The 27488-nt window shown below is 34.1% G+C and overlaps 2 protein-coding genes across 2 annotated transcripts; both read right to left on the reverse strand.

The window, feature by feature from the left end:
- On the reverse strand, positions 4221-18244 carry LOC109946892. Its single transcript, XM_020556076.1, has 2 exons — positions 17533-18244; positions 4221-4393 (listed from the first exon to the last, which is right to left on the reverse strand). The coding sequence occupies exon 1, from the start codon at positions 18123-18125 to the stop codon at positions 17571-17573; it is 555 nt and encodes a 184-aa protein (XP_020411665.1). The 5' UTR covers positions 18126-18244; the 3' UTR covers positions 4221-4393; positions 17533-17570.
- Positions 10040-12305, reverse strand: LOC18792317 (exopolygalacturonase). Its single transcript, XM_007223981.2, has 5 exons — positions 12093-12305; positions 11669-11980; positions 11267-11556; positions 10892-11117; positions 10040-10739 (listed from the first exon to the last, which is right to left on the reverse strand). The coding sequence occupies exons 1-5, from the start codon at positions 12303-12305 to the stop codon at positions 10509-10511; spliced, it is 1272 nt and encodes a 423-aa protein (XP_007224043.2). The 3' UTR covers positions 10040-10508.

The following is a 27488-nucleotide window of genomic DNA, read 5'->3' on the forward strand; positions in this document are numbered from 1 at the left end:
GAAGGTCAGTTCTTCATGGCAATGACAGCTCTTTCTCCAGCTCATTCATCCCATGGCACCGGCTTGCAAGCTCTAACTCAGACAGAAACCAAAATTTGGATTCAAAGGAGAATGACCAATTTCTTCAAGAAACCATATACTCTTGAAGAAATCAATCTTGAATCTGACCTAGATATATATGAGAGAGTGTTTGATCTAGCAAGATGAGGTTTTCATATTTCAAATGCAGTTTTCAAAAAGAAACATTTTGGAAAACCCAAAGATGAAAAATATGAAGGTTACACTTGAGGAAGAAGAGAAAGGTTACAGAGAAACTTTCCAAAACTTGCCTGAAAAGTGACAACTGCCAAATGAGGAATCCTTTGGCCTTTACACCCAAAAATTCCTTAGGTCAGAATCAACACATGGTAGCAGAGAGAGAAAGGAGAATAGGACAAAATAGTTGGTTATCCAGTTGGAAATCTTACAGAGCAAGGATGACTAGTCATACGAGAAACAGATGACTAGTCATTATTTTATGAAATCAATTTAATGCAATCACAATTTACCTTTGTCAATTTGCTTGAATCTCCATAGGATAATTGTTAGTTAAGAACACCTAGAGAAGCTATTCTTAATCTAAACTTGAGCTTGATAAAAACAATAATAATTCTATCACAAAATTGTCAAGGGAAGCCAAAAGAAAAACCCAAAATACATACATTAACAGTACACCCTACTACCAAACTATTTATTAAATTACTAATTTACCCTAATATAAACTAAAAACAAATATATTGAATTGTGAAACAAATATAATTTTAATAAGTGCACCTTACTAACGCGGAACCTTTGGTTGTTTTTTCTCAATTTGCTTGACTTTTCTTTTAAGCATCCCACATCATTTAAAAAATATCTAAAACATGACACCCCATATTTTTGCCTACAATCTTCTTCTCCATCTTAGCATTTGGACAGCCGAACTCTTTTCTCTCTCAAAACCAAGCCCAGCAGAACCTCTTCTCCTTTCAATCACTCTTCTTCTCCAAGCATATAATTTTTTCATTTTTCTCATCTTTCAATTCAGGAAATTTTCTATAATATTGGAAGCCCCTTGTAAAACTTGTTTTCTCCTATTTACCCCCACAAAAGTAGCCACACGAATCATATTGGGACTTAATTATATCAGCAAGCAAGGCAATCAAAGTTGTTTTTTGGTTTTTGGATATTGGATTCAAAAAACAAAAAATTATTTTTAAAAAATCAGAAAGAGAAAAATTAAAAAAACAGACTGCATGAAATACTGTGTTTCTTGGGAAAAAAAATTAAAAACCCCCGAAGCTGCAAAATTGAGTGTTTTAATAAGAATGATTCCCTTACTGAGTATTACTTATTATTTGATTTAGGATCAATATCAAAGAATTCTATTGAACGTTTTTGTGCTATTAGTTATATTTTGGATATATAAAAAAGAACAATATTGTCCAGAGTGTACAGTTAAAAACTTTGAGAATCAAAGTATGGGGAAAGGGATCGTGGGGAGATGAATGTTGTTGGTCTTTTTTTGAAGAGGTAGTGTATTAGGGTGTATTAAGGGTATTTTTGATAGTTAAATAGGGTGTACTTTGTTAATTTTATATTTTAATTAGGGCGTACTCAGTTAATTTTAGGGTTTATTTAGCAGCACTCATAAATTATCTCTTTAAAAAATCACACAAATTAACAGGTATTTTTGTAAAGCTCAATTTGTATTGTATTTCAACAATTTGAATCGTCTATGTCATAGATTATATCGCTTTAAAAAAGCACCCAAATTGAACTTTTTTAACCATTTGATTGAATAGTAGTTATTTATTAAGTATGTGTCTATTTGTCTCATCACATTTATATATGTTTGAATGGTTTACAATTTGTTCAAATAAATGAAATGCAAAGTGGGTGAACCCTAGAAAGTGTCGTATTTGAAAAATATATAAATAAAATGATAACCTTACACATATTTGTTTACTTTATATAAATATCACCACAAACATAGAATAAACAGTTGCAAAACAACAGAAAACTTCTAAATGATTACTTTTATATAAATATCACCATAAGCATTTTTCAAACATCTAGCATATTGCTGAAACATCTATCGCTAGATCACATCTTACAAAAGTTATTCCTCTGTATTTTTTATCACGAGGGTCTAAATTGTTACTAAAATTAATCGTCAATTGTTCAATACATATAAATTACTAAATGATTTTCAATTGATTGATTTTTCGTAAAAATGATGTTTAAATTATGATTTATTAGGAAATCAACAATTCCGATTATCATCAAAACCTTTTTTTCAAGCTGCTGATGACTTGATCATATCTTCAGTTTCGAATTAATGAGAGAGAGAGAGAGACAGTAAAAACTTTAAAACACACACGATGGAGTAGTACTGATATTACAAGTAGGGAATAATTAGAAAGATGTTGGAGTACATACCAAATGGACTTCATTCACACATAAATATACACACACTATACTATACTATACTATTCATACCGTATAATTAATTAAGCCGCATGCTTCCCTTAGTAATATAATTAAACAGCTCTATATCTAAAGCTGTAGGAAGATTTAGCTTATAAACAAAGGATCAATAGTAGCCAGGGTATTGGTTTCAGTAGAAATGCATTCATGATCATATTCAGTGACCAAAATCGGTACTTTTTGTGACCAACTAGCTGGCCACTAATAAACGTTTTTCTTGTTAGAGCTGATGATAGGCTTATTGTAATTAGGCCATTGCAGCTTCTGTGGAGGTCCATGATTCTCCATGTTGGCTGCCGCTGCTGCCGCCACTGCGCCTCCATATATACCTTCTGTGGAGGTCCATGATAATCCTGAGAAGGTGTAGGAGAAGAGGAAACTTGATTCCCCATGTTAATTACAACTTAAAACTGATTACAAGTTTTGCTTTGATTTGAATTCCTTGGGGTCCAAGCCTCATTATATAGTAGTCCCATTACTCACACAAGCTTATAATAATACTTCACCCTTAGGGGCCCGCAGAATGTATATGATGTTATATAGGACTTGCATGCACATTCTGCTTAATTAATTAATTATAATTCTTTGCGTAAAATAAATGAAATTAATAGTGCGCTTCTGGATTTAGTATATATGCTATACATGCTTTATTCTTCTCATACCATTAAAAAATAGAAAAAAGAGGATTTGCATGAGTCAGTAATAATTTGATTCCGTACTCCATAATTTTCTGCTTTATATTTTTAGTTTATTTTTTAATTGGCCTATTCATCTTCTCTAGGCGTTTGTTAGTCATCTTATTGATATTTTCATATTTGATTCAGTACTCCATAATAAAAAATAAATAAAAAGAGGAAAGAATAGCTATATTGAATCTTGTTTTCCTGTATCCTCTAGTGCTTTTTTGTTATTGCAGTTATGATATTAGATTGAGTGTGAGATAAATGATGAGCAGACCAAAAACAAAACGAAGATATGTGTTTCTATATTATTATAACAATAAGATCTCTTCACCTTTCGAAATGATACTTGCATTTGATATTTCTTTATTTATGATAACACCTTTCATTGTAAATTAGCTTTCTATATATTTCTAGAACTATTTGGTGAATCAGATCGATTCACCTATGTAACACATATATATATGTGTGTATGTTGACAGGTCTAATCAATCTAATAGGGTTTGTTGTCGTAATTTTAAAGGAGTTCAAGCCAGACAAACACACATACATCCACGTTAAAATTCACATTGACCATTAACGCGTTGAGTTAAACTTTATATCACATCACCATCTTTTAAGTTAAACTTTAAGTGTCGTATTGATCACATTTGCTAACTCATCGATAAAGATAAATCTCTCACTTTTATAAGAAATATGACCCACGAATGATGATGGGTAATGAATGTGAAACTATAATATGCGCACGCACCCACACCATTTCTATAAGGATGAGAAATTGCCAAGTCAGTCTATGGCGAACCTCTAGAATTAGGAGTAGTCAGTATAGTGCATCTGATACCAGCGCTGACCTTTTCGCTCTCTACTTCAACTCTATATTTCTTCTTTATTATTTTCTTACATGAATAAAATTCTTTGATATTGCAAGGAAAGTTGTTTTCTTCCTTTCTTTTGTGCTATTTTTTTAATAATAATAAATTTCCTTGAAAAGTGATTACATAACAAACAAGAGAGAGTATGCAAGAGAGGAGGGGCTAGCTTTAAATATATTTTATATAACATGAGAAGTGATTTGTACATATAATTACAAGCTGACACATATACATTTAGGTGCAGAAAATAAGCTATCCAAACCATTTCTACATCTGATATACATACATATACTATATTACAGAGAGCTTCATTAGTTAACTAATTACTTATACCAAACTAAGTTGGTAATAATTAGCGGCGAATCTTGGGGTTACTCTATCTCTATCCATCGAAATAGCAGGGCTGCATCCTTGCTATTAAGAACAGCCTGATCATTCCTAAGAGGAGTTGGGTGTCTCCCTGCACGAGCTGGTTGGTCTTGAGAAAATGGAGGCCTCTTGCCTGGCCGGCCATGGAACTTGTCTAGCATGGCAAAAGCCTGCCTTCCAAGCTTTGCTAGCTCTTCATGTTCAGTAATTAACACTCCCCCGTAGATCTCTGCTGCCTCAGTGCTACTAAGATAGACGTCCTTTATCTGATGAGGCTTCTGAGCTGGAACTTCCACCGTCTTTACAGGCCTTCTGATCTGACGATGAGGAGGAGGAACATGATTTTGATCCATGTTGGGGTATGGATAATATTGTACCTGTTGAGGAGGAGGAAGAGGCCTTACGGTGACAGTCTTGGTGGGCCAGCCGCCATGGTACTCGTCTCTCATGGCAGGTGCTGGGAAGTATGAAACTTCTTCTGCAGGGTAGACATGATCATATAGCACGGGACATGTGTGCCTGATATGATAAAACATTTTCTCCTCTTTCATGGTCATAAAGCCATGCCTTGCCTTACTGAAACAAAGGTTAAGAGACAAGCAACATTTATAGTCGTGAGAGTCACAGAAGCTCACAAGTGGGCTATCTGATCGATCGTGTGATTTTCTTTTGATGCTTTTCTTTTTCGTAAAATAATAAAAAGTAATTCTTATACTTTAGGGTCTGTTTGTAATAGCTAACTAGTAATTAACTAGTAGTTCTAATAGCATATTGATTCCCCATATTGATGATATTTTCTGAGAGTTGATGATATTTTTCTCAAGTAAAAAGGCTATGATTCCCCATATTGATGATATTTTCTCAAGTCCTTGGTGAATCTGATTCCTCATTTGACCCAAAAGGACAATTAATAATTGAAGATCAATCTACATCTATATCAGCCAGGGATTTATTAATTAAAACAAAATTATTTTATACATATCATTTGGTCGTTGAATAATGCTACTCTTATCACATTTGTATACTACATTCTCATACCACCTTATGTGGCAAATGAGGTGGACAACTACATTAATTAAATTTATTTAACATTTTCTTTTCTTTTATGATTTATTAACACTTTAAAAAACACTGTTAATTAACATTTCTTTATTAAAAATACACTTCATTGATTTAATTGATGTGACATATGATATGAACATGCCACAATATGTGATATAGAAATATGAGATAAAATGTGAGAAGTGTAGCATTACTCTTTGATAGTTTAGTAAAACAGTGTTATTGTGTTATATATACTGTCTACATAAGTCTGGAATAAAAGGCTATCAAGTTCTATGAAAGCTTAAGAAAGTTTATTAAAAAAATTATACAGAAGTCTTCTGAAAGTCTATCAAGTTCTATACGAATTATAAAGTTCCATCAAGTTCTATGAAAGCTGGCACTTAAACAAAATCTTTTTAAACGCTCTAGAATACTAATGGAATACACCCCCCTAAGCTATTAAATTGATTGTTTGGTTAGACGTTAACTGATGTCGTGTCAACTGTGGGACCTACTTACTAACCAATCCCAATATATATATATATATATAATTAGAAGAAAAAAACCTTAAAAAACCTAGCCTCCTCCCTACCTAGCACCCCCTATTCCCCACCCCATCACGACGACGCCTACTTCCCAACCTCCGTCTCCCACCCTTTCTCCCTCTATCTCATTTCCGTCTCTCAGACCCTCCGTGACACCGTTTCGCTATCCCAGAAATGCCAAACCCCCAATCTCTCCGTCGGCAAGCTCCGCACTCAACGTTGATTCAATCCTCACTCGCCTCCACTACCACGTCGTCAAGATTTTGATCAAGAGTGGCATCCCCCTCGACGCCGAGGTTTGCTCAGTAATTAGCAAACCAGTGGCCAATCATGGTAATTATTAGGGGTGGGCACTCAAACAGGCGAACCGAAAATCCGAGCCAAACCAAAAAAAAATCGAGTTGACTAAAAAGTCAACAATTGGTCAAAAACCGAATCGGACCGGTTTCGGATCCAGTTCCATGTCTTCAAAAATTGGACCGGGCCTAACCAAACCGGTCAAATTAAAAATATATATAATTTCAATATATATTTATATTTAATGCTATATTTTTAATTTTACTTAAAAAAAAACTAATATTTATCCAAGTTCAATTTCAAAATATCTCTTTTCTAACTTTAATATTTATTTTTACATAAAATTGGATAATTTGTTAATTTTCAAGTAAAATAATAATATTTCATTTGAGAATTGTATTAAAAAATAATTTTTATAATCCAGTTCAAAACCAAACCGAAATCGAAATCGGACCGGAACCGATTCAAACAGAACTGGACAGTTTTTGAAATTTTTTTATTAAAACCGAACCAAACCGAACCAAACCGGATGAATAGTACCAGATCGGTTCTAATTTGAAGCAAAAACCAGTCCAAACCAAACTGTGTCCACCCCTAGTAATTATTTTTCTTCCAATTTTTTGTGGGTTAATAGTTATACCAGAATATTGCAAAGGTTGGGTGATTCTCTAGATTGTATTGCAGGGGTTGGGCCACCATGTGTGGTTCTGTATTTTTGTTTGTTCTTTGTGATTTTGCTGGGATGGGATTATTGCTCGAGTTGTATGGTCAGGAGTGGGGTGGATCGCGTTGCTGTTTGGTGTGACTTGGTGGGTGTGGGCGCTGGTTTAATCGTACAAATGGAGCTTCTTGTTGGTGGTTTCCCTTTAATGATACATGTAGTTTGTTTCAGGAATTTATCGAGACAATATTATAAAATATCAATAATATCGACGAAATATCGAGGATATTATTGTTTTTTCAGATCACGATATTTCGGAACATATCCATACACATATTGTATAAATATCGATAATATCAAAAAATATCGATGTCCATAATTTCGCTCACACTTCAGCAATATTTTGTCAAAATATCGCTATAATATCGTTATAATATCGAAAATATCAAAAATATCAATGTAATGCAAAAAAGGAAAAATAAATCAAAAAATAAAGCACACACGCAAAGAAAATTCAAACCCTTGCAATTTCACTCATCCAACGCCTTAACCACCATGTTGCTTGTGTTTTTGAGATAATACGCAAAAGGGAATTCTATATGGCACTAAGTCATTCATGTATCTTACTATGCAATGTATAAAGTGTAAAATATTATAGTAAATCATTATATATAAATGATTATGGTGTGTTTAATTATCTTTCATTAATTACATACATATTTTCTACACTCACAGTGTTTGTCAGCTCGCTATATAATCAACTTAAATCAGTTAAACCCATCATGCAATGCATTTCCTTCCAATTTTTTGTGATAAACTAATAGATAATTGAATAAATAAACATCCTCCAAAGTTTCAATAAAAATTTTCAAGTTTTTCTTACAATTTCCGTGATTTTTATTCAACTTTTATCAATATCGATAATATCCCAATATTTCCATTCAAATTTTCGTATTTTTGGACTACCGATATTTCCGATACCATCGATATTTTAGACATTGATTGAGATAACTAAGGAGCCCGGAGTCATTTTTGGTAGCCAAATTTGATGGCATACTTGGACTTGGATTTCAAGAGATATCAGTTGGAAATGTTGTACCTGTGTATTTCATGAGATTATGAGTTTCGGCTTTGTTTGAGTCAGGTTGTGTTTTCATCAATAGGAATTAAGAGATTCCATCTTGCTATGTTTCTCAGAGGTGGAGGTGGCTGAGTTGAGGGGATGGGGAACATGGGGGCGCTGGGTTGTTGGGCAAGGAAGGGGTTGGGAATTTTTAAGTTTTTTTCTTTTTTTAATTTCTGATTATTCTTATGTTATTATTTTATATAATTTTTTTAATTTAGGTATTGGTTAGTAAGTAGGTGTCACAGTTGACACGTCATCAATTAATGTCTGACCAAATGAACAACTTAACGGAAGGCTTAAATTGGTCAGATTTGAAAACATTGAGGTGTAAATTGATGAAATTGAAACCCCATAGTCCATATTGAGAATGATCCCAAACCTTCAGGAAGTCTATTGTTATTAGCCCTAAATTAAATTAACTCTTTTTTTTTGCCCTTTTTTACAAGGGGAGTATAGAAGATTTCATTTCATGTAAAAAATAGTTGTGAAGCTGCAAAAATGATTGAGTGATACTATCAAATAGCAATATTTGTGTAACAGAGTTTTTTAAATAGTATTATGATTGTAACAAGGTTTTCAAATAGAAGTATCATTATAGCAAATAGTCTCGTTATATCGATATCATGTCGATATATTGCCAAGACTATTACTACCTATAGTGTCTATTATTTCGATTACAAACAGTCTTTTTTTTTGTTATTGTTGAGAAATTCTAGAATTGTATTCATAATTCAGCCAAAAATGCCACAGCCAGAAATGACCATTACAATAACAAAGCGGTCTAACATCTAAATTAAGACAATCTGGTGCACTTTCACTAACGATCATGCATGATCGAAGAAACTCTGACATATGCATTTCAATTAAGATTGCAAAATAATCAAAAAGAGATAAAGCTTGAAAAAACCAAGCCATAACAATACAAATAAAACTCTCATAAGAAAGAGATGAAAAGTTCTCACAAAGGAGAGGTAAAAAGCTCTCACAAAGAAGAAGTGAAAACTACACATAGAACCCAAAGAGTCTCTGTGACTTATTCTAAACATAAAGAAATCACAACAAGGATGGTGGTGGAGATCTGAAGCCGAGACGCAGCTGCTTGTGATAGTTGGAGGAAATCATAATAAAATAAAGACAAATAGGAAAAACCTTTTGTCTCTCTGAAAATGAGGGGAGAAGAGAAGGAGGGAGAGAAGAAGGGAGAGGGGAGGAAGAACAGTGGCTTCCTTCACCTCCAAAGTGAAAACGGATTTAGGAGAGTTTTTGGGAGAGAGGGGGCTAGGGTTTGGAAGAGAGAAAATCTTTTGTCTACAATTTGATACCTAACGTTTCAATAAAACAGTCTAAAAGTTTCGATATGATTTAAACAAAGTATAAATATTTTGTCCATATTGTCAGTTTGCTGCAGTAATAGTGGTATTTGAGAGGAAATTCCTCAAAATTATTAGGTGTGCCTAAATTCAGGTCCATACATCACTAGTAAAATGATATATGTGAAGTTACTATATATTAGTAGATCCTACAAGTGTATGGCGAAATGTTCTTCGAAACGACGAAGGCCATCCCTTACAATAATGAAGTTGCCTGTCTGAGTCTTACAGCAGACTCTTGGTGTTATAAGTGCCACTGATGTTGTTGTTCTTGATGTAAATGTCACTAAGCTTCACTTGAATCAGCATTTGACAAATATATACAACAGATAAAAGGAAAAGAAAAACACACACACATATATATACCGAAAGAATAATTTATATTATTTATAAATTTTGGGGGGGCCATGGCCCCTCTGGTAATCAGAAGCACACCGAGACTGATGCTGCAAAATAATAAACCTTCCCCGTTTGATGATAGAATTCATAGTTTTGTGAGTCTGTATTTTGGATGTATTTGGGAGAGAATGGATGAGAGAACGTTGCTCTCTGTGAAAAACAGAAAAATTGGAAGAGTGAAGTCTGCTTTTCTTTCATTACCAGCAACCAAAAATATAACCGTTGAGGAGAGAGAAGAGAGATTCTTCTCTAACTGCCTCTATACAAGATTTAATCCTAGCCATTGAACTATCATCCTATAAGATGATTACACTTGTCACAATCTAACACCTCACTTAAGAAGCCACTTGGACTCTAATCCAATGGTCCTTATTACAAACAGCAGAAAAGCTTTTAAACTAAAACAGAGACATTCAAAACGAAATGCGATTAGGCGGCAAGGGGTTTTAGCTCAGCTCAAAGGGGTTACACATCAACATTTGAGAGATGAATACATATGCATCAACCCCAGAGACACCCCCAATATTAAATCTTCTTCTTAAACCCAAGATGCTCTCCTCATCCTCTTCATGTATATATACATACGTATATGTAGCCAAGCAGGACAAGGGTGCTTGTCTTCAACTAGAGCAGGCGTTTAATGGCAGGCTGGTGGGTTTTGTATGCCACCAAATCCTACTTCTGCATTTTTGCATATGGAGGTGATAGGCCCGCCATTGCTGGGACCAATGTAGTTCAAATTGATGTCCCGAAGCTCAACATTTTTGCAAGGGAACTGGCTGCTGCAAATGAAATCCACTGCAATCTTTGATGCTGTGGTCCCTTTGATGTTTATGTAGTGAACATTGCTGATCTGTACGCGTGATGGCTGCAAAAAATTCAACGATAGAACGTTAAAAATTTAAGATTAGGATAAGTCATGGTTCGATCTCATTCGATGTACTAGAAAATTGGTAAAATTGAAGAAGGTAGTAGTTTGTGAAAAGGAGGCAGGTTTGAAGAGAATTAGTTAAAACAAACCTGGTTCTTGTTGCAGCCCCCTGCGCAATACTCTTGGTCAATTATGATGGGTTTCTTAACATTCTGCATGATAAGGTCCTGGAAAATCATGCCTGAGGCTCGGCTTGGGGTCGATCCTGGCCATGATTTGATTCTAATCCCATTGTCTGTGTTCAAAAACGTCGTCTTCTTCACGATGATCCCCGTCACGTCATTTTCATTCTGATACTTGCCAAGGCTACCGATACTGCCATCCGTAAAAATGGGCATACAAATTCAGCCATGAGACAATTTGATATGTTATGTTGATAGACCGAGAAATATGGACTATTAACGACGTTACAATATTATAGCAAAAGGGTTTCGAAGTCATTAAGAATTGAGTTATGCATGTACCTGATGCCATGTCCAGGGCCACAGACAACATTGTTGATGGCAACGTTGGTGGATCCCTGAATCATGCCAATGCAATCATCACCAGTTCCAATGTGAACTCTGGCGATCTTTATGTTGTTGGAGTTGCTGATGTGGATGCCGTCAGTGTTGGGGCTTGTGTCAGGGGCAGAGATGTTCACTCCTCGCACCCTAATGTTCTGGCTGTTAGTGAGGAAAACGTGAACTCCTTTGCTGTTAAGGGAGGTGATGCCTCGGATGACCCCGTTTTTGACACCGTTAAATTTGATGCTCTGCATAATTATTTAAGTAAATAAATTAATTAAACTAATAGTTAAGGTCAGTTTCTTTCTTATGATGGTATACAATTTAGAAGTTAATTATAAATCATTAAATTAAACTTACAGCTGGGAGTGGACTGCAACTGCTGCAGCCATCAATGTTTTTCCAGGAACTTGAACCTTGCCCATCAAAGACGCCATTGCCTGTGAGGACCAAGCCCTCTACATGTTCAAACAAGAACCAGAATGGTTCTTCATACAAGGAAATATCATTCAGGCCTTTGATGGTCCCTGAAACTTGAACAACAATGGGTTTTGAGCAGCTGCATGGCCCTTGAAATATGACTGGCCCAGTCTTGAAAGTCCCTTTTGGGATTACAACCCTTGATCTCCCGGTGTGGTTGCGGCATGCTGCAATCCATGTTTGTATGAAAGCCTGCGCAATTTAAAACCAAAAACCATCCATTTCTCTCATTAGACCCAAAATTTAATTATCATAATTAAGTGTGCGAATAATACTAATATTACTAGAGTCACTAAATTTTTACAATGCTTGAATCGCCAGACCCATCAGGCTTGGCGCCATGATCCAACACGTTAAAGATTTTCTCTGTAGGATCCACTTTGTCATGGACACCCAAATTAGTGCCACGGAAAATATCGGGCACAACCAGGGTAACTGCGGTTGCGGCGGCTTGACAGGCCAGTGCAGCTAAGCACAAGATAAGAATGGCGTGGCTCGACATTCCTGCAATGGCCATGGTCCCCCCTTCAAATTCTAGGTCTTACGAACTATATATCTAGCTATGATTGGTAAAACAAAATAAGCCTCCGGGGGACGAGGCTGTTATGAAGATGAATTAATTCTCTGTGTGCGTGTTATTTATAGGTGCTTGTTTTCATGTCGCTAATTAAACCAAAATTTTTAATGGCAACCGCTGCTGTGTGTGAGGAGGCTCGAACTATACGGTGAAGGTTGGATTAATTAGTTTTGTCATTGTTGGTTTTTAGTTGGTTTGCCTAAAATTGGAGATATGCTTTGTGTGTGTATGCATGGTGCAATGTCGTCCTTCACTCCCTCAGTTGTAGCCTACTTCTTCTCCATTTTGCCTTCTTTTTCATATCTTTGCCTCGCCCACCAAATTATCACCAGCATTTTACCCACCAGCATATGGCAAGATACCGAAAGCGGCAACATAATTTGTTTTGTTTTATTTTTTCTTTTCTCTTTTTCCTTTTGGTTAGAACAAGAAAAAAAAAGAACTGGGCTAAATTATAGCAATGCTCCCTGGACTAAGACCAAACTTTACTTATTGTCCATCATATTATTAAATTGTTACGGTGGTACTTTAATTATGTCTCCATTTTCAGAAATCGTCATTTCCGTCATCTCAGTCAACTTTTTCGTTAAAAATGATGACATGACAATGACAAGTCCTACTTGGCATGGACACAAATGTCTTTTCACACAAAAAATTTAAAAATAAATCAAATCTCTCCCTCTCTCTCTCTGTGAAAACCCAAAAGGTGATGGAAGGTGATCCATCCTCCCACTAAGGAGACGGACAATGCAAGCGGCCCACCTAAATACCATTACAAGAAAGATCTTAGTTGTAGGAATAAATAAGTGCCTATTTCATCATGAATTTCTTTTTTTAATTGCTTTTATAAATAGTAGTTATGTTTTAATTATCAGCGAAGACATGGAAACCATTGGTTCTATTGAGTACATGATGAAATTAACACAAACAATACTAGGGGCATAAAAAGAACACCATGAGATTATCAACAAAATAATAATCACCCATCAACCAGATTATCTGCAAATTGAAATTTCATCACTTGAAATATGAATACCCATCAACCCTCAGCTTCTCTGTTTTGACCATATTTGAGGTGAAGGATGGGGGCTGGGGTTCTGGGTTCATGGGTGCTGGGGTTGCGGGCTACGATAGAGGGTGGTAGTGGGATAGGTTTGAGGGTTGGAGCTTGTAGGTGGTAGTCATGGGGGAAGAAGAAATCGTCAGGGGAAGAGGGAGAGCGCACAGGAGGAGAGAGAGAGAGAGAGAAAGAAAGAGAGAGAGAGAGAGAGAGAGAGAGAGAGAGAGAGAATTAATTTAACTAAGTTGACGGAAAGACCAATGATGCAACATGAGATCTAATTGAAACACCATCGTAACAATTTAACAATATGAGAGACGAAAAGTAAAGTTTGGTCTTAGTCCAGGGACCATTGCTATAATTTTGCCAAAAAACTATTTGCGATAGGTTCCCACTTCTTGTTTGACTGGTCTAGATATGCTTGTTTTTATAAGGATATTTTCTTTTGGCAAAAAAAAAAGAAAAGAAAGAGGATATTTTCGGAGAGTTGATGATATTTTTCTCAAATAAAAAGGATATGATTCCCCATATTGATGATATTTTCTCAAGCCCTTGATGAATCTGATTCCTCATTTGACCCAAAAGGACAATTAATAATTGAAGATCAAGCTATATCTATATCAGCCAGGGATTTATTAATTAAAACAAAATTATTTTATACATATCATTTGGTCGTTGAATATGCTATTCTTATCACATTTGTATACTACCCATACCATCTTATGTGGCAAATGAGGTGGACAACCACATTAATTAAATTTATTTAACATTTTCTTTTCTTCTATGATTTATTAACACTTTAAAAAACACTGTTAATTAACATTTCTTTATTAAAAATACGCTTCATTGATTTTTTTTTTTGGGTCAAATTAATAGTCTAATCAACCTAATAGGGTTTGTTGTCGCAATCACCTTGACCACTATCACGAGGATTTAGAAACTTTCCTTCTTCGTGGTTCAAATTTTGGGAAGGAAGATAAAAGGAAAGCTCAATAATTGTACGTATAAGTTCCTCTTCATTTTTGACTATTTTTAGGATTTTTTATTCAATAACGCTACATGCACCAACTTGTTTATCAACTCTTTAACACTAAGTTACCAACACTGACATGGCAACCCATGTCATCTGCCATCTCATTTATTTTAAGTACATATTTTGTTCAAAAAAAGAATTTCATCGGCAAAAATAAAAAATAACGAAAACAAAAAGTTTTTAGATTTAGCGTTAAACTCATCTCCTTCGTCTTTCGTCCTTCTCCTTTGTGCAATCTTCTTCTCCAACTTAGCAAAGCTTGAAGCTCAGTTCTTCATGGCAATGGCAGCTCTTTCTCCAGCTCATTCATCCCATGGCACCGGCTTGCAAGCTCTAACTCAGACAGAAATCAAAATTTGGATTCAAAGGAGAATGACCAATTTCTTCAAGAAACCATACTCTTGAAGAAATCAATCTTGAATCTGACCTAGATATATATGAGAGAGTGTTTGACTAGCAAGATGAGGTTTTCATATTTCAAATGCAGTTTTCAAAAAGAAACATTTTGGAGAACTCAAAGATGAAAAATTATGAAGGTTACACTTGAGGAAGAAGAGAAAGTTTACAGAGAAACTTTCCAAAACTTGCCTGAAAAGTGACAGCTACCAAATGAGGAATCCTTTGGCATTTACACTCAAAAATTCCTTAAGTCAGAATCAACACATAGTAGCAGAGAGAGAAAGGAAAATAGGACAAAATAGTTGGTTATCTAGTTGGAAATCCTACAGAGCAAGGATGACTAGTCATATGAGAAACAGATGACTAGTCATCACTTTATGAAATCAATTTAATGCAATGTGATGCAATGCACAATTTACCTTTGTCAATTTGCTTGAATCTCCATAGGATAATTGTTAGTTAAGAACACCTAGAGAAGCTATTCTTAATCTAAACTTGAGCTTGATAAAAACAATAATAATTCTATCACAAAATTGTCAAGGGAAGCCAAAAGAAAAACCCAAAATGCATACATTAACAGTACACCTTACTACCAAACTATTTATTAAATTACTAATTTACCCTAATATAAACTAAAAACAAATATATTGAATTGTGAAACAAATGTAATTTTAATAAGTGCACCTTACTAACGCGGATCCTCTGGTTGTTTTTTCTCAATTTGCTTGACTTTTCTTTTAAGCATCCCACATCATTTAAAAAATATCTAAAACATAACACCCCATATTTTTGCCTACAATCTTCTTCTCCATCTTAGCATTTGGACAGCCGAACTCTTTTCTCTCTCAAAACCAAGCCCAGCAGAACCTCTTCTCCTTTCAATCACTCTTCTTCTCCAAGCATATAATTTTTTCATTTTTCTCATCTTTCAATTCAGGAAATTTTCTATAATATTTGAAGCCCCTTGTAAAACTTGTTTTCTCCTATTTACCCCCACAAAAGTAGCCACACGAATCATATTGGGACTTAATTGTATCAGCAAGCAAGACAATCAAAGTTGTTTTTTGGTTTCAGATATTGGATTCAAAAAACAAAAAATTATTTTTAAAAAATCAGAAAGAGAAAAATGAAAAAAACAGACTGCATGAAATACTGTGTTTCTTGGGAAAAAAATTAAAAACCCCCGAAGCTGCAAAATTGAGTGTTTTAATAAGAATGATTCCCTTACTGAGTATTACTTATTATTTGATTTAGGATCATTATCAAAGAATTCTATTGAACGTTTTTGTGTTATTAGTTACATTTAGGATATATAAAAAAGAACAATATTGTCCAGAGTGTACAATTAAAAACTTTGAGAATCAAAGTATGGGGAAAGGGATCGTGGGGAGATGAATGTTGTTGGTCTTTTTTTAAAGAGGTAGTGTATTAGGGTGTATCAAGGGTATTTTTGGTAGTTAAATAGGGTGTACTTTGTTAATTTTACATTTTAATTAGGGCGTACTCAGTTAATTTTAGAGTTCATTTAGCAGAACTCATAGATTATCTCTTTAAAAAATCACACAAATTGACGGGTATTTTTGTAGAGCTCAATTTGTATTGTATTTCAACAATTTGAATAGTCTATGACATAGATTATATCGCTATAAAAAAGCACCCGAATTGAATTTTTTTAACCATTTGATTGAATAGTAGTCATTTATTAAGTGTGTGTCTATTTGTCTCATCACATTTATATATGTTTGAATGGTTTACAATTTGTTCAAATAAATGAAATGCAAAGTGGATGAACCCTAGAAAGTGTCGTATTTGAAAAATATATAAATAAAATGATAACCTTACACATATTTGTTTATTTTATATAAATATCACCACAAACATAGAATAAACAGTTGCAAAACAACAGAAAACTTCTAATACTCAAAAAACATCCTTTAGCTTACATGATAGAAACAGAAACTGCCTTTTTCCACAACACTTCTATTCAACTGAGCATCTTATATCTTCTTCAGTTGCATTATTTGCAAAATTTGTTCCTCTGTTTGCAAATATGAAGCATTTTTCAAACATCTAGCATATTGCTGAAACATCTATCACTAGATCACATCTTACAAAAGTTATTCTTCTGTATTTGTTGTCGCTACTTTTCTTCTAATTAATAGTCTAATCAATCTAATAGGGTTTGTTGTTGCAATTCCAAAAGAGTTCAAGCCAGACAAACACACATACACCTGCGTTAAAATTCACTTTGACCATTGACTCGTTGAGTTAGAAACTTTCCTTCTTCTTGGTTCAAATTTAGGGAAGGAAGATAAAAAGGAAAGCTCAACAATTGTACCTATAAGTTCCTCTTAACTTTTGACTATTTTGGGATTTTTTTTTTATTGTTATAGCAACAAAAAAATAATAATTTATTTTGATAATTTTAATTTTTTGAAGGGAAAAATTCTTTTGATATTTTGGGATTCACCTATGTAACATATATATATATATATATATATGTGTGTGTGTGCATGTTGACAGGTCTAATCAATCTAATAGGGTTTGTTGTCGCAATTTCAAAGGAATTCAAGCCAGCCACGTTAAAATTCACATTGACTATTGACGCGTTGAGTTAAACTTTATATCACATCACCATCTTTTAAGTTAAACTTTATGTGTCGTATTACTTGTACCAAACTAAGTTGGTAATAATTAGCGGCGAATCTTGGGGTTACTCTATCTCTATCCAGCGAAATAGCAGGGCTGCATCCTTGCTATTAAGAACAGCCTGATCATTCTTAAGAGGAGTTGGGTGTCTCCCTGCACGAGCTGGTTGGTCTTGAGAAAATGGAGGCCTCTTGCCTGGCCGGCCATGGAACTTGTCTAGCATGGCAAAAGCCTCCCTTCCAAGCTTTGCTAGCTCTTCATGTTCAGTAATTAACACTCCCCCGTAGATCTCTGCTGCCTCAGTGCTACTAAGATAGACGTCCTTTATCTGATGAGGCTTCTGAGCTGGAACTTCCACCGTCTTTACAGGCCTTCTGATCTGATGATGAGGAGGAGGAACATGATTTTGATCCATGTTGGGGTATGGATAATATTGTACCTGTTGAGGAGGAGGAAGAGGCCTTACGGTGACAGTCTTGGTGGGCCAGCCGCCATGGTACTCTTCTCTCATGGCAGGTGCTGGGAAGTATGAAACTTCTTCTGCAGGGTAGACATGATCATATAGCACAGGACATGGGTGCCTGATATGATAAAACACTTTCTCCTCTTTCATGGTCATAAAGCCATGCCTTGCCTTACTGAAACAAAGGTTAAGAGACAAGCAACATTTATAGTCGTGAGAGTCACAGAAGCTCACAAGTGGGCTATCTGATCGATCGTGTGATTTTCTTTTGATGCTTTTCTGTTTCGTAAAATAATAAAAAGTAATTCTTATACTTTAGGGTCTGTTTGTAATAGCTAACTAGTAATTAAATAGTAGTTATAATAGCATATTGATTCCCCATATTGATGATATTTTCTGAGAGTTGATGATATTTTTCTCAAGTAAAAAGGCTATGATTCCCCATATTGATGATATTTTCTCAAGTCCTTGGTGAATCTGTTCCTCATTTGACCCAAAAGGACAATTAATAATTGAAGATCAATCTACATCTATATCAGCCAGGGATTTATTAATTGAAACAAAATTATTTTATACATATCATTTGGTCGTTGAATAATGCTACTCTTATCACATTTGTATACTATATTCTCATACCACCTTATGTGACAAATGAGGTGGACAACCACATTAATTAAATTTATTTAACATTTTCTTTTCTTTTATGATTTATTAACACTTTAAAAAACACTGTTAATTAACATTTCTTTATTAAAAATACACTTCATTGATTTAATTGATGTGACATATGATATGAACATGCCACAACATGTGGTATAGAAATATGAGATAAAATGTGGTAAGTGTAGCATTACTATTTGATGATTTGGTTAGCAAAATAGTGTTATTGTGTTATATATAGAATGATAATCTACAAATCCTCGGTTTGGTGGAATATCATCACACACTTTTCGAGTGTATCTATGGTCGCATACATAATTCCTATATATGATTTGGAATTTTGTAATACATTTGTTAGGATTGAAACAAGCACAAAATTAAAAATTTAAAAAAAAAAAAAGCACTATTGCCATTTCCCTAGCATGATAAAGTTGAATTAATGTCCAGTCATCCATTTCTCTTTAGTCTATCCTAAATCCTGAATTGTACAATAGATTATGCAAATATTAAAACCAAAGAGATATTATAGATCGAGAATACATGCACGAAATACGTATGTAGGTACGTACATATTCTATCAATTACAAGCTTATCATGAGGACGGGACAACTCGCTGGCATATTGACTGGCGGGAACTTTCACAGGGTCAATCTTTGTTGGATAACCACGGAAGTCATGTCCATTGGAAATCCAAGTTAAGAAAAAAAAGAAAAAGAAAAAGATACACTCTTCGCAGATATATAGGGTATATCTAGTAGTTAAAAGGATCACTAGGAGGAGAGGAAGAAAGGCTGACTATGTTTCTTGTGTACCAAGAAAATTAAGGCTAATTGGGTCGAGGACCATATTCAGTAATTACCACTCCCTTGTACAGCTCTGCTGCCTCAGTGCTAGTAAGAACGCGGCCCTTTGCCTGATTAGGCTTCTGAGCTGGAACTTCCACCGTCTTTACAGGCCTTCTGATCTGATGATGAGGAGGAGGGACATGATTTTGATCCATGTTGGGGTATGGATAATATTGTACCTGTTGAGGAGGAGGAGGAGGCCTTACGGTGACAGTCTTGGTGGGCCAGCCGCCATGATACTCGTCTCTCTTGGGAGGTGCTGGGAAGTATGAAACTTCTTCTGCAGGGTAGACATGATCATATAGCACGGGATATGGGTGCCTGATATGATAAAACACTTTCTCCTCTCTCGTGGTCATAAAGCCTTGATAAAAAGCCATGCTAACTTAATTAAAAGCTGAGAATTGAAGTAGAACTAATTGATCAAGGGGAAGCTAGAGCTAGCTAGGTTTGCCTTGCCTTACTGAAACAAAGGTTAAGAGCCAAGCAACATTATATAGGAGTGAGAGTCACAGAAGCTCACAAGTGGGCTGTCTGATCGATCTTGTGATTTTCTTTTTATGCTTTCCTTTTTCGTAAAATAATAAAAAGTAATTCTTATACTCTAGCAACCAACAAATATGATAAGACATTACCATAAGAATACTGTTCTTATAAGTAATTCATGGCTTGTTTCGTAAGTCTTTTTGAAAAGAAAAAAAAAATCAATGGAGGAGGGACGGGAGTGCTTTCTAACAGTCTTGGTTGAGAGCTAGTTTGTGACTTGTGTTGTAAGTTGGGTCCTTGAAAGATGGATGGTGGGAAGTTTAATTAGTAATTTCGAGAAATTCCTATAACTTTGAGGAGTTCCATTCTTGTGATATTGTATGTTTAATTTTAAATAACTTGAGTTCAAGCAAATCCATGCATGGCAAGTTCGAATTTGATAAGGATAATGAAAGTGATATATATTCTTTATTGAATATTTTTTTTTTCCAGTGACGATCTTTAAATTGCGAAAATTTGTTAATAACTACTCTCGTCCGCAGTGCCTCAATCAAAATTGAACCTCCAAAGGATTTGGTTAAGCAGTGAGCAATTCTGGTAAGGTTTGGCCACGAGTTACATATATATATCTACTACAGAGAACATAATGTTATGGTATTAATAACATGTTAGTTAGATGTTTTGTATTATTTTCTTCCCCTCCTATTGGAGAGTTTTGAATATATGCACATGACTGTGGACCCTATAACGTTACCCTTCGTAGACATTTATCCTTTGCATCGACTGTGGACCGTATAACGTTACCAATTTGTTTTAGATCCCAACTGCCACCATCAAAGAAAAAGCAATGATATATACATAATATGTATCCATGGATAACAAGTGTTGTGGATAAGTCATAAGAGATTATAGATTAAACTTATAAATTTGCATTGTATTATGGGTCTCTTATTTTCCCATTCTCTTTTTGTTCACTTACACTTTTTTTTATTTGTTTTTGTTTTAATACCTTTTATTATAACATACAAGGGAATGTAAGTGGACAAAAGAGAAGTGGGAGCATACAATTTTCAACAAAAGGAGTGTAAACGGACAAAAGATTAGTGGGAAAATCTGCTCCTTATATTAATAGTTATTAAACTAGGTGCTTTCCAATATATTATTGATGTTATTTTCATTGGATTTAAAATTGTTTCTCCCATCTTAGAAATGTTGATATAGGTAACATTTAGTAAGGAGAAAAAACTGCAAAAGACTTATTATTGATGTAATTTTATTTCTTGATGATTTGGGAAAAAAGTATTAGTGTGGCGTGCATATGCTTACGATGGCAAGTTTACGTAACAAATTATTCTGGCCTATCTCAGGCTCTGTGCTTGATATCTTCTTGGTAGGAAAATATATTCTTGATCATATAATGTTGCTTTAAATTACATGTAGTGGAGGAAGCATTTGCCTCCTGTTGCATGTATGTATTTGCCCAAATTACAAATGGGTTACTTTAGATTTAGAGCATATATATATACATATACAGTACGTGAATGTGATCGATTCCAATTTTCCAACAGAAAAAGATACCACAATCCCCAGCCACAACAATCTTGCCTGGGTCCTTAATTGGGATAAGATATTTGAAGAAGCTTGGGGAATAAAATGGTATATTCTTTTTGCATCTCTTTCTAATTTGCATACTTAATTTTCTTTTTCTTTCTAAGTTCTAACTAATAGTCTAATCAACCTACGAGGGTTTGTTGTCGCAATTCCTGAAAAGGAGTAAAAAGAACATATTCAAAGGGAAAAAAAAGGAAAAAAAAGGGAGAAGAACGCTCCTTGGGGGAAATGGGAAGGTATTAATTCCTTGCATAACTTGGTAGAAGTTCACCTTCACCATTGACACAATCAGTTAGAATCTTTCTTTCTCGGTTCAAATTTCGGAAAGGAATATAAAAGGAAAGCTCAATAATTGTACGTATAAGTTCGTCTTTACTTTTAACTATTTTGGGATTTTTTTATTCAATAACGCTATGTGTACCAATTTGTTTATCAACTTTTTAATACCAAGTTACCAACACATGTGGCACATGACATGACAACCCATATCATCTGCTATCTTATTTATTTTAACTACATATTTTGTTCCTAAAAAAAGAATTCACCCAGCAAAAATAAAAAAGAACGAAAAACAAACGATTTTAGATTTAGCGTTAAACTCATCTCTTCCGTCCTTCCTTATTCCCCTCTGAAGACCCTAGAAATTGAACAGTGCGTCCAATTACGTATCAAAACATGGGATAGCTGGTCCAACAAGAAAAAAAAAACCATATGCAGCCAATTAAGCTTATGGCTATTGTAGGAGGATGTGCATATATAAATAGGGAGATTCACTATTATACCCAATATGGGGGCCCAAATTATAAAAATACCCTACATAAAATGGACTTTAGAAACACACCCAAAGCCCATTTACAACATAACAAAAAAGCTTTTAACTTCTTATAAATTACAAAACTGCCATCAATTTCTTAAAACAAGCCCAACCCCAAAATCTCATAAAAATACCCAAAGCACTCAATAGGGCATCAAAGTAATTTAATAATCAATATTAAATTCAATAAGGCCAGCTATCATGTTTTGGGTTTTTTTTGGGTTTGTTTATAGGAATTCAATTGTGTAGGGTTTATTTATAATATTAGTGCTAGAAATGGGTATATCACTAAATATCTCATATAAATATTCATGTCTATTGTCACAGAATTTTTGTTGTTGTTGTTGTTGATATTAGAACTTAATCATACCGTAGCAACTATACATCGTCTTTTATATCACATCATCACCATCTTTTAAGTTAAAATTTATGTGTCGTATCATATCTAATGATTACATTGCTAACTAAATCTTATACAAGTAGTATAACCCATCGATGAAGATAAATATCTCACTTTTGTAAGAAATGTGACCCATGAATGATGATGGGTAATGAATATGAAACTAATAGCAAATACATTCACTTATATAAGGATAAGAATATAGCCGGTTCTAAGATTTTGAGGATCCTGTGTGAAACTTAAACTGGAGCCCTCACATAATCTAATATGAAAATACTGGAAAAAAAAGTTGCCATGACTTAATTTCATAAATAAATTATTTTTATAACTAAAAATCATCATCAATTAGCATGTAATAAAAATCACAAATCAAATTCATAATTTTTTTAACGTTTTCATTGATAAAGTTAAATATTAGTTTGTTCGGTAAAAAAAAAAAAGAGTTCAAGAGAAAGAAGAAGGCATGATTTTTTATTTTTTATTTGGTTGTTTTGAGTGGAAAGTGTTTTTTTTAGGAGAAAGCGTATGGGTGTGATATATTAGTTTAATTGGATCCACCTCCACCAAATACACTTATGCATCAATGTGTTGCATGCTAGTTTATATATATAGTTTTTATAATATTAATATATAATATAAAATAAAAAAATTTCGGGGGCCCTCAAAAATTAAGGACCCTGTGCAGTGACGCCACTTGCACCATACCAGGGCAGTCCCTGTATGAGAAGTTGCTGAGTCAGTCCATGGCGAACCTTTAGAATTATTAGAGTCATTATAGTGCATCTGATACTCTTTTTTTCTTCTTTGTTATTTTCTCGTTTTCTTTTCTTCCCTTTTTTTATATATAAATTTTATAATAATAATAAATTTCCTTGAAAAGTGATTACATAACAAAAAAGATAGAGTATGCAGGAGGGGAGGGGCTAGCATTAAATATATTTTATATAGCATAAGAAGTGATTTCTACATATAATTATAAGCGGAACATATAAAGACTAGGCTAGCTATATATATCCAAACCACTTCTACATTTGATGTACATATATTTGTTTATTTTATATAAATATCACCACAAAAATAGAATAAACAGTTCCGCAAAACAACAGTAAACTTCTAATACTTAAAAAACACATCATTTAGTTTACATAATAGCTTACATATTTGAAATATGTATTAGTAATATTCCAAATTACAGAAGTGCCTTATAAAGTATTATGGTAGCATTATTGAATGTATGGAAGATTCTTTGGAGCTAAGAATTTCGTGGCAGGTTAACCCATGGATATGGTTGGTACAAAACACATTAATGAAAAAGAGGAATAAGCACAAATTGTGGGAGGTGAAGATATTTCTTACCGGAGAGATTGACAGGAATCAATATCATAGTTTATTTGGTTGCTTTTCGTTGTTTGAGAGCTGCATATGATGGATTTTTCAAATAAACTTATTTGAGAGATATTTTTGTAAAGCTCAGTTTGTACTATGTCTGTGTGAAATTTGTTTCTTTATGAAAGGTTATTATGAGATAATTTATCTTCAATTTTGATATGAAAGTGTGTGCAACTAATGATGATTTTGGTATAAAATTTTGGTAGAGACTTCTTATTGTCTTATAGGTTCATATTGAGAATCGACAAGATAGAATTTCAACTTGGATATGTGATCATGATTTTAGCCATTTGGAGTGCACAAAAGGGAGTAAGAGTATCATGAAATACTTTGTGATTATAGTTAAATTTATTAAATGAATTAATTGTTATATTGTTGTTCATAAGTGGTAGCAGGTGTACTCAAAGTTTCATGGATTTGAGAGGTACTCTTAATCATAAGATTTAATGTATGATGCTTTTCCGTTATACTTAAATGTATACCAATGCGTATTTAATTTCCAATTATACTGAGGTGAAATCCACTAATCATTTGTGTGCAAGATTGTGTAGGAAATATTTCCAAAAACATGCATGTTTAGAGCGCGTTAAAATGGAGAACAAAGACATGACCTACATTATATATGCCTTGTGAAGGCTAGTCTTGATATGCATGCCTCGTGGAGGAGGCTATTAAGGCAAAATGTTGAGGGGGATGTGCTTAAGCCCATAAGGGAATCACTTAGGGAGGTAACCCAACTTCTGTGATTGGAGATCCCATGAAGGAAGTTCAATGTGGTAGAAACAATTCATACTGCGTGACTCATATAGCACTCATAAAATTATGGAGATATCCTTGAGATATTCTTCTGCTCATCCCTAAGGCAAAAGTTCTATTTTATGTGACGTTATGAAGGGATTTATCCCTGAATGAGTTTCGAGGCGGGCAAACTCTCGCAGGGTGCAGGTCACATGTACTTTTGGAGAACTCACCTAAGTGAGAGACGTCGTGAGGCCACGACTGTGAGAATTGGGCTATTCTCTAGTAACTCTCATGAGAATCAAGATTAGTGCATGGTCATAAATAGAGCTACCCCGCATCCAAGTCTCAACCAATACTATGTGTGGGATATGTTGAAGTTTGGTCAAAGGTGCCGAGTTCAATACTTTGTACACTCAGGTTCCTCAAATGGAGACTATCATCACTAAGTGAAGGTTCAAGCCCGGAAGGCACCTACACCTATTACATAGTATTATATTGCCCGTATATATTATATATTTTTCACTTTTTTTTGTCACGGTAAAATTTTGAAAACGGATTGTTGGAATTTTAAAAAGGTTTTAAAATTTAACCGTTTTATTTAATTATTTTGGCTGTTTTATTTTATTTTATTTATTGTGGGGGTTATAAATATTTAATATTCATGTTTTATTTTTGTATTGAATGCCTTAATTTTCTGGTTGTTGAACTTTTCTAGTTGGTGAAGGTTATATGTTTTTGGATGTCTATAAAAGGCCACTCCTCATTCACATTTGAAAAAATCACACACTATCAGAATATCATATACCACATTCTGATTCTCTCCTTTTCTACTTTTACATATATTCTATACTTTATATTATTATTATTTTGGGCAATGGTTATGTGACTTGGATACCTATATCTGTTTATGAACGTGCTCATAGCGGATCTTGAGTTTGTGTACAAAGGGTCGTATCTTGGAGTCTTGTAGATCGTCAGTACCTGCACGTGGGAGACTACAAAGGCTTTAGGATAACGTCTTTGATGTGCTTCACCGTACCAAACTCACCTTCTTACTAATTATTTATTTTCCTTTTACTTACCTATTATTTTGTTTTCTTCAATTTCATTATACCTTCAAAGCTTTCCAATTTGTTTATATGTTATTTATAATATAAATATTTGTATTTGTTTTAACGGAAATAAGGAAAACTTATTATTTTACACAACATAAGCTTGTAGGTGGTAGTCATAGGGGAATGGGGGAAGAAGATATCATCGGGGGAAGAGGGAGAGCGCACAGGAGGAGAGAGAGAGAGAGAGAGAGAGAGAGAGAGAGAGAGAGAGAGAGAGAGAGAGAGAGAGAGAGAGAGAGAATTATGAATTTCTCAATTTGCCCTTAATTTTGACAGAAAATTTAACTAAGTTGACGGAAAGACCAATGATGCAACATGATATCTAATTGAAACACCACCGTAACAATTTAACAATATGAGGGTCGAAAAGTAAAATTGGGTCTTAATCCAGGGACCATTGTTATAATTTTGCCAAAAAACTATTTGCGGTAGGTTCCACTTCTTGTTTGACTGGTCTAGATATGCTTGTTTTACAAGGATATTTTCTTTTGGCAAAAAGAAAAAGAAAAAAGAGAGAGGATATTTTCTAAGAGTGGATGATATTTTTCTCCAGTAAAAAGGATATGATTCCGCATATTGATGATATTTTCTCAAGTCCTTGGTGAATCTGATTCCTCATTTGACCCAAAAGGACAATTAATAATTGAAGATGAATCTACATCTATATCAACCAGGGATTTATTAATTTAAAACAAAATTATTTTATACATATCATTTAATCGTTGAATAATGCTATTCTTACCACATTTGTATATCACATTCTCATACCAACTTATGTGGCAAATGAAGTGGACATCCACATTAAATAAATTTGTTTAACATTTTCTTTTCTTTTATGACTTATTAACACTTTAAAAACACTGTTAATTAAAATTTCTTTATTAAAATATACTTCATTGATTTAATTGATGTGGCATATGATATGAACATGCCACCACATGTGGTATAAAAATATGAGATAAAATGTGATAAGTGCAGCATTACTCTTTGATGGTTTGGTTAGCAAAACAATATTATTGTATTATATATAGACAGTCCCGATCTCTTGGACCACAGGAGTCCAAGAGATTGTGGTCACCCACCGTTGGATATTAATCCAATGGTTCAAAAAAGTTTTCTAAAAGAAGTGCAAGAGTGAGTGAACCGTTGAATTTACATCCAACGGTGAGTGACCACAAATCTCTTGGACCCCTGTAGTCCAAGAAATCATGACTGTATATATAGAATGATAATCTACAAATCCTCGGTTTGGTGGAATATCATCACACACTTTTCGAGTGTATTTAAGGTCACATACATAATTCCTATATATGATTTGGAATTTTGTAATACATTTGTTAGGATTGAAACAAGCACAAGATAAATAAATAAAATAAATAAAAAACACTATTGCCATTTCCCTAGCACGATCAAGTTGAATTAATGTCCAGTCATCCATTTCTCTTTAGTATATCCTAA

The sequence above is a fragment of the Prunus persica genome, chromosome G1, assembly GCF_000346465.2.
Source record: "Prunus persica cultivar Lovell chromosome G1, Prunus_persica_NCBIv2, whole genome shotgun sequence".
Classification (NCBI taxonomy): domain Eukaryota; kingdom Viridiplantae; phylum Streptophyta; class Magnoliopsida; order Rosales; family Rosaceae; genus Prunus; species Prunus persica.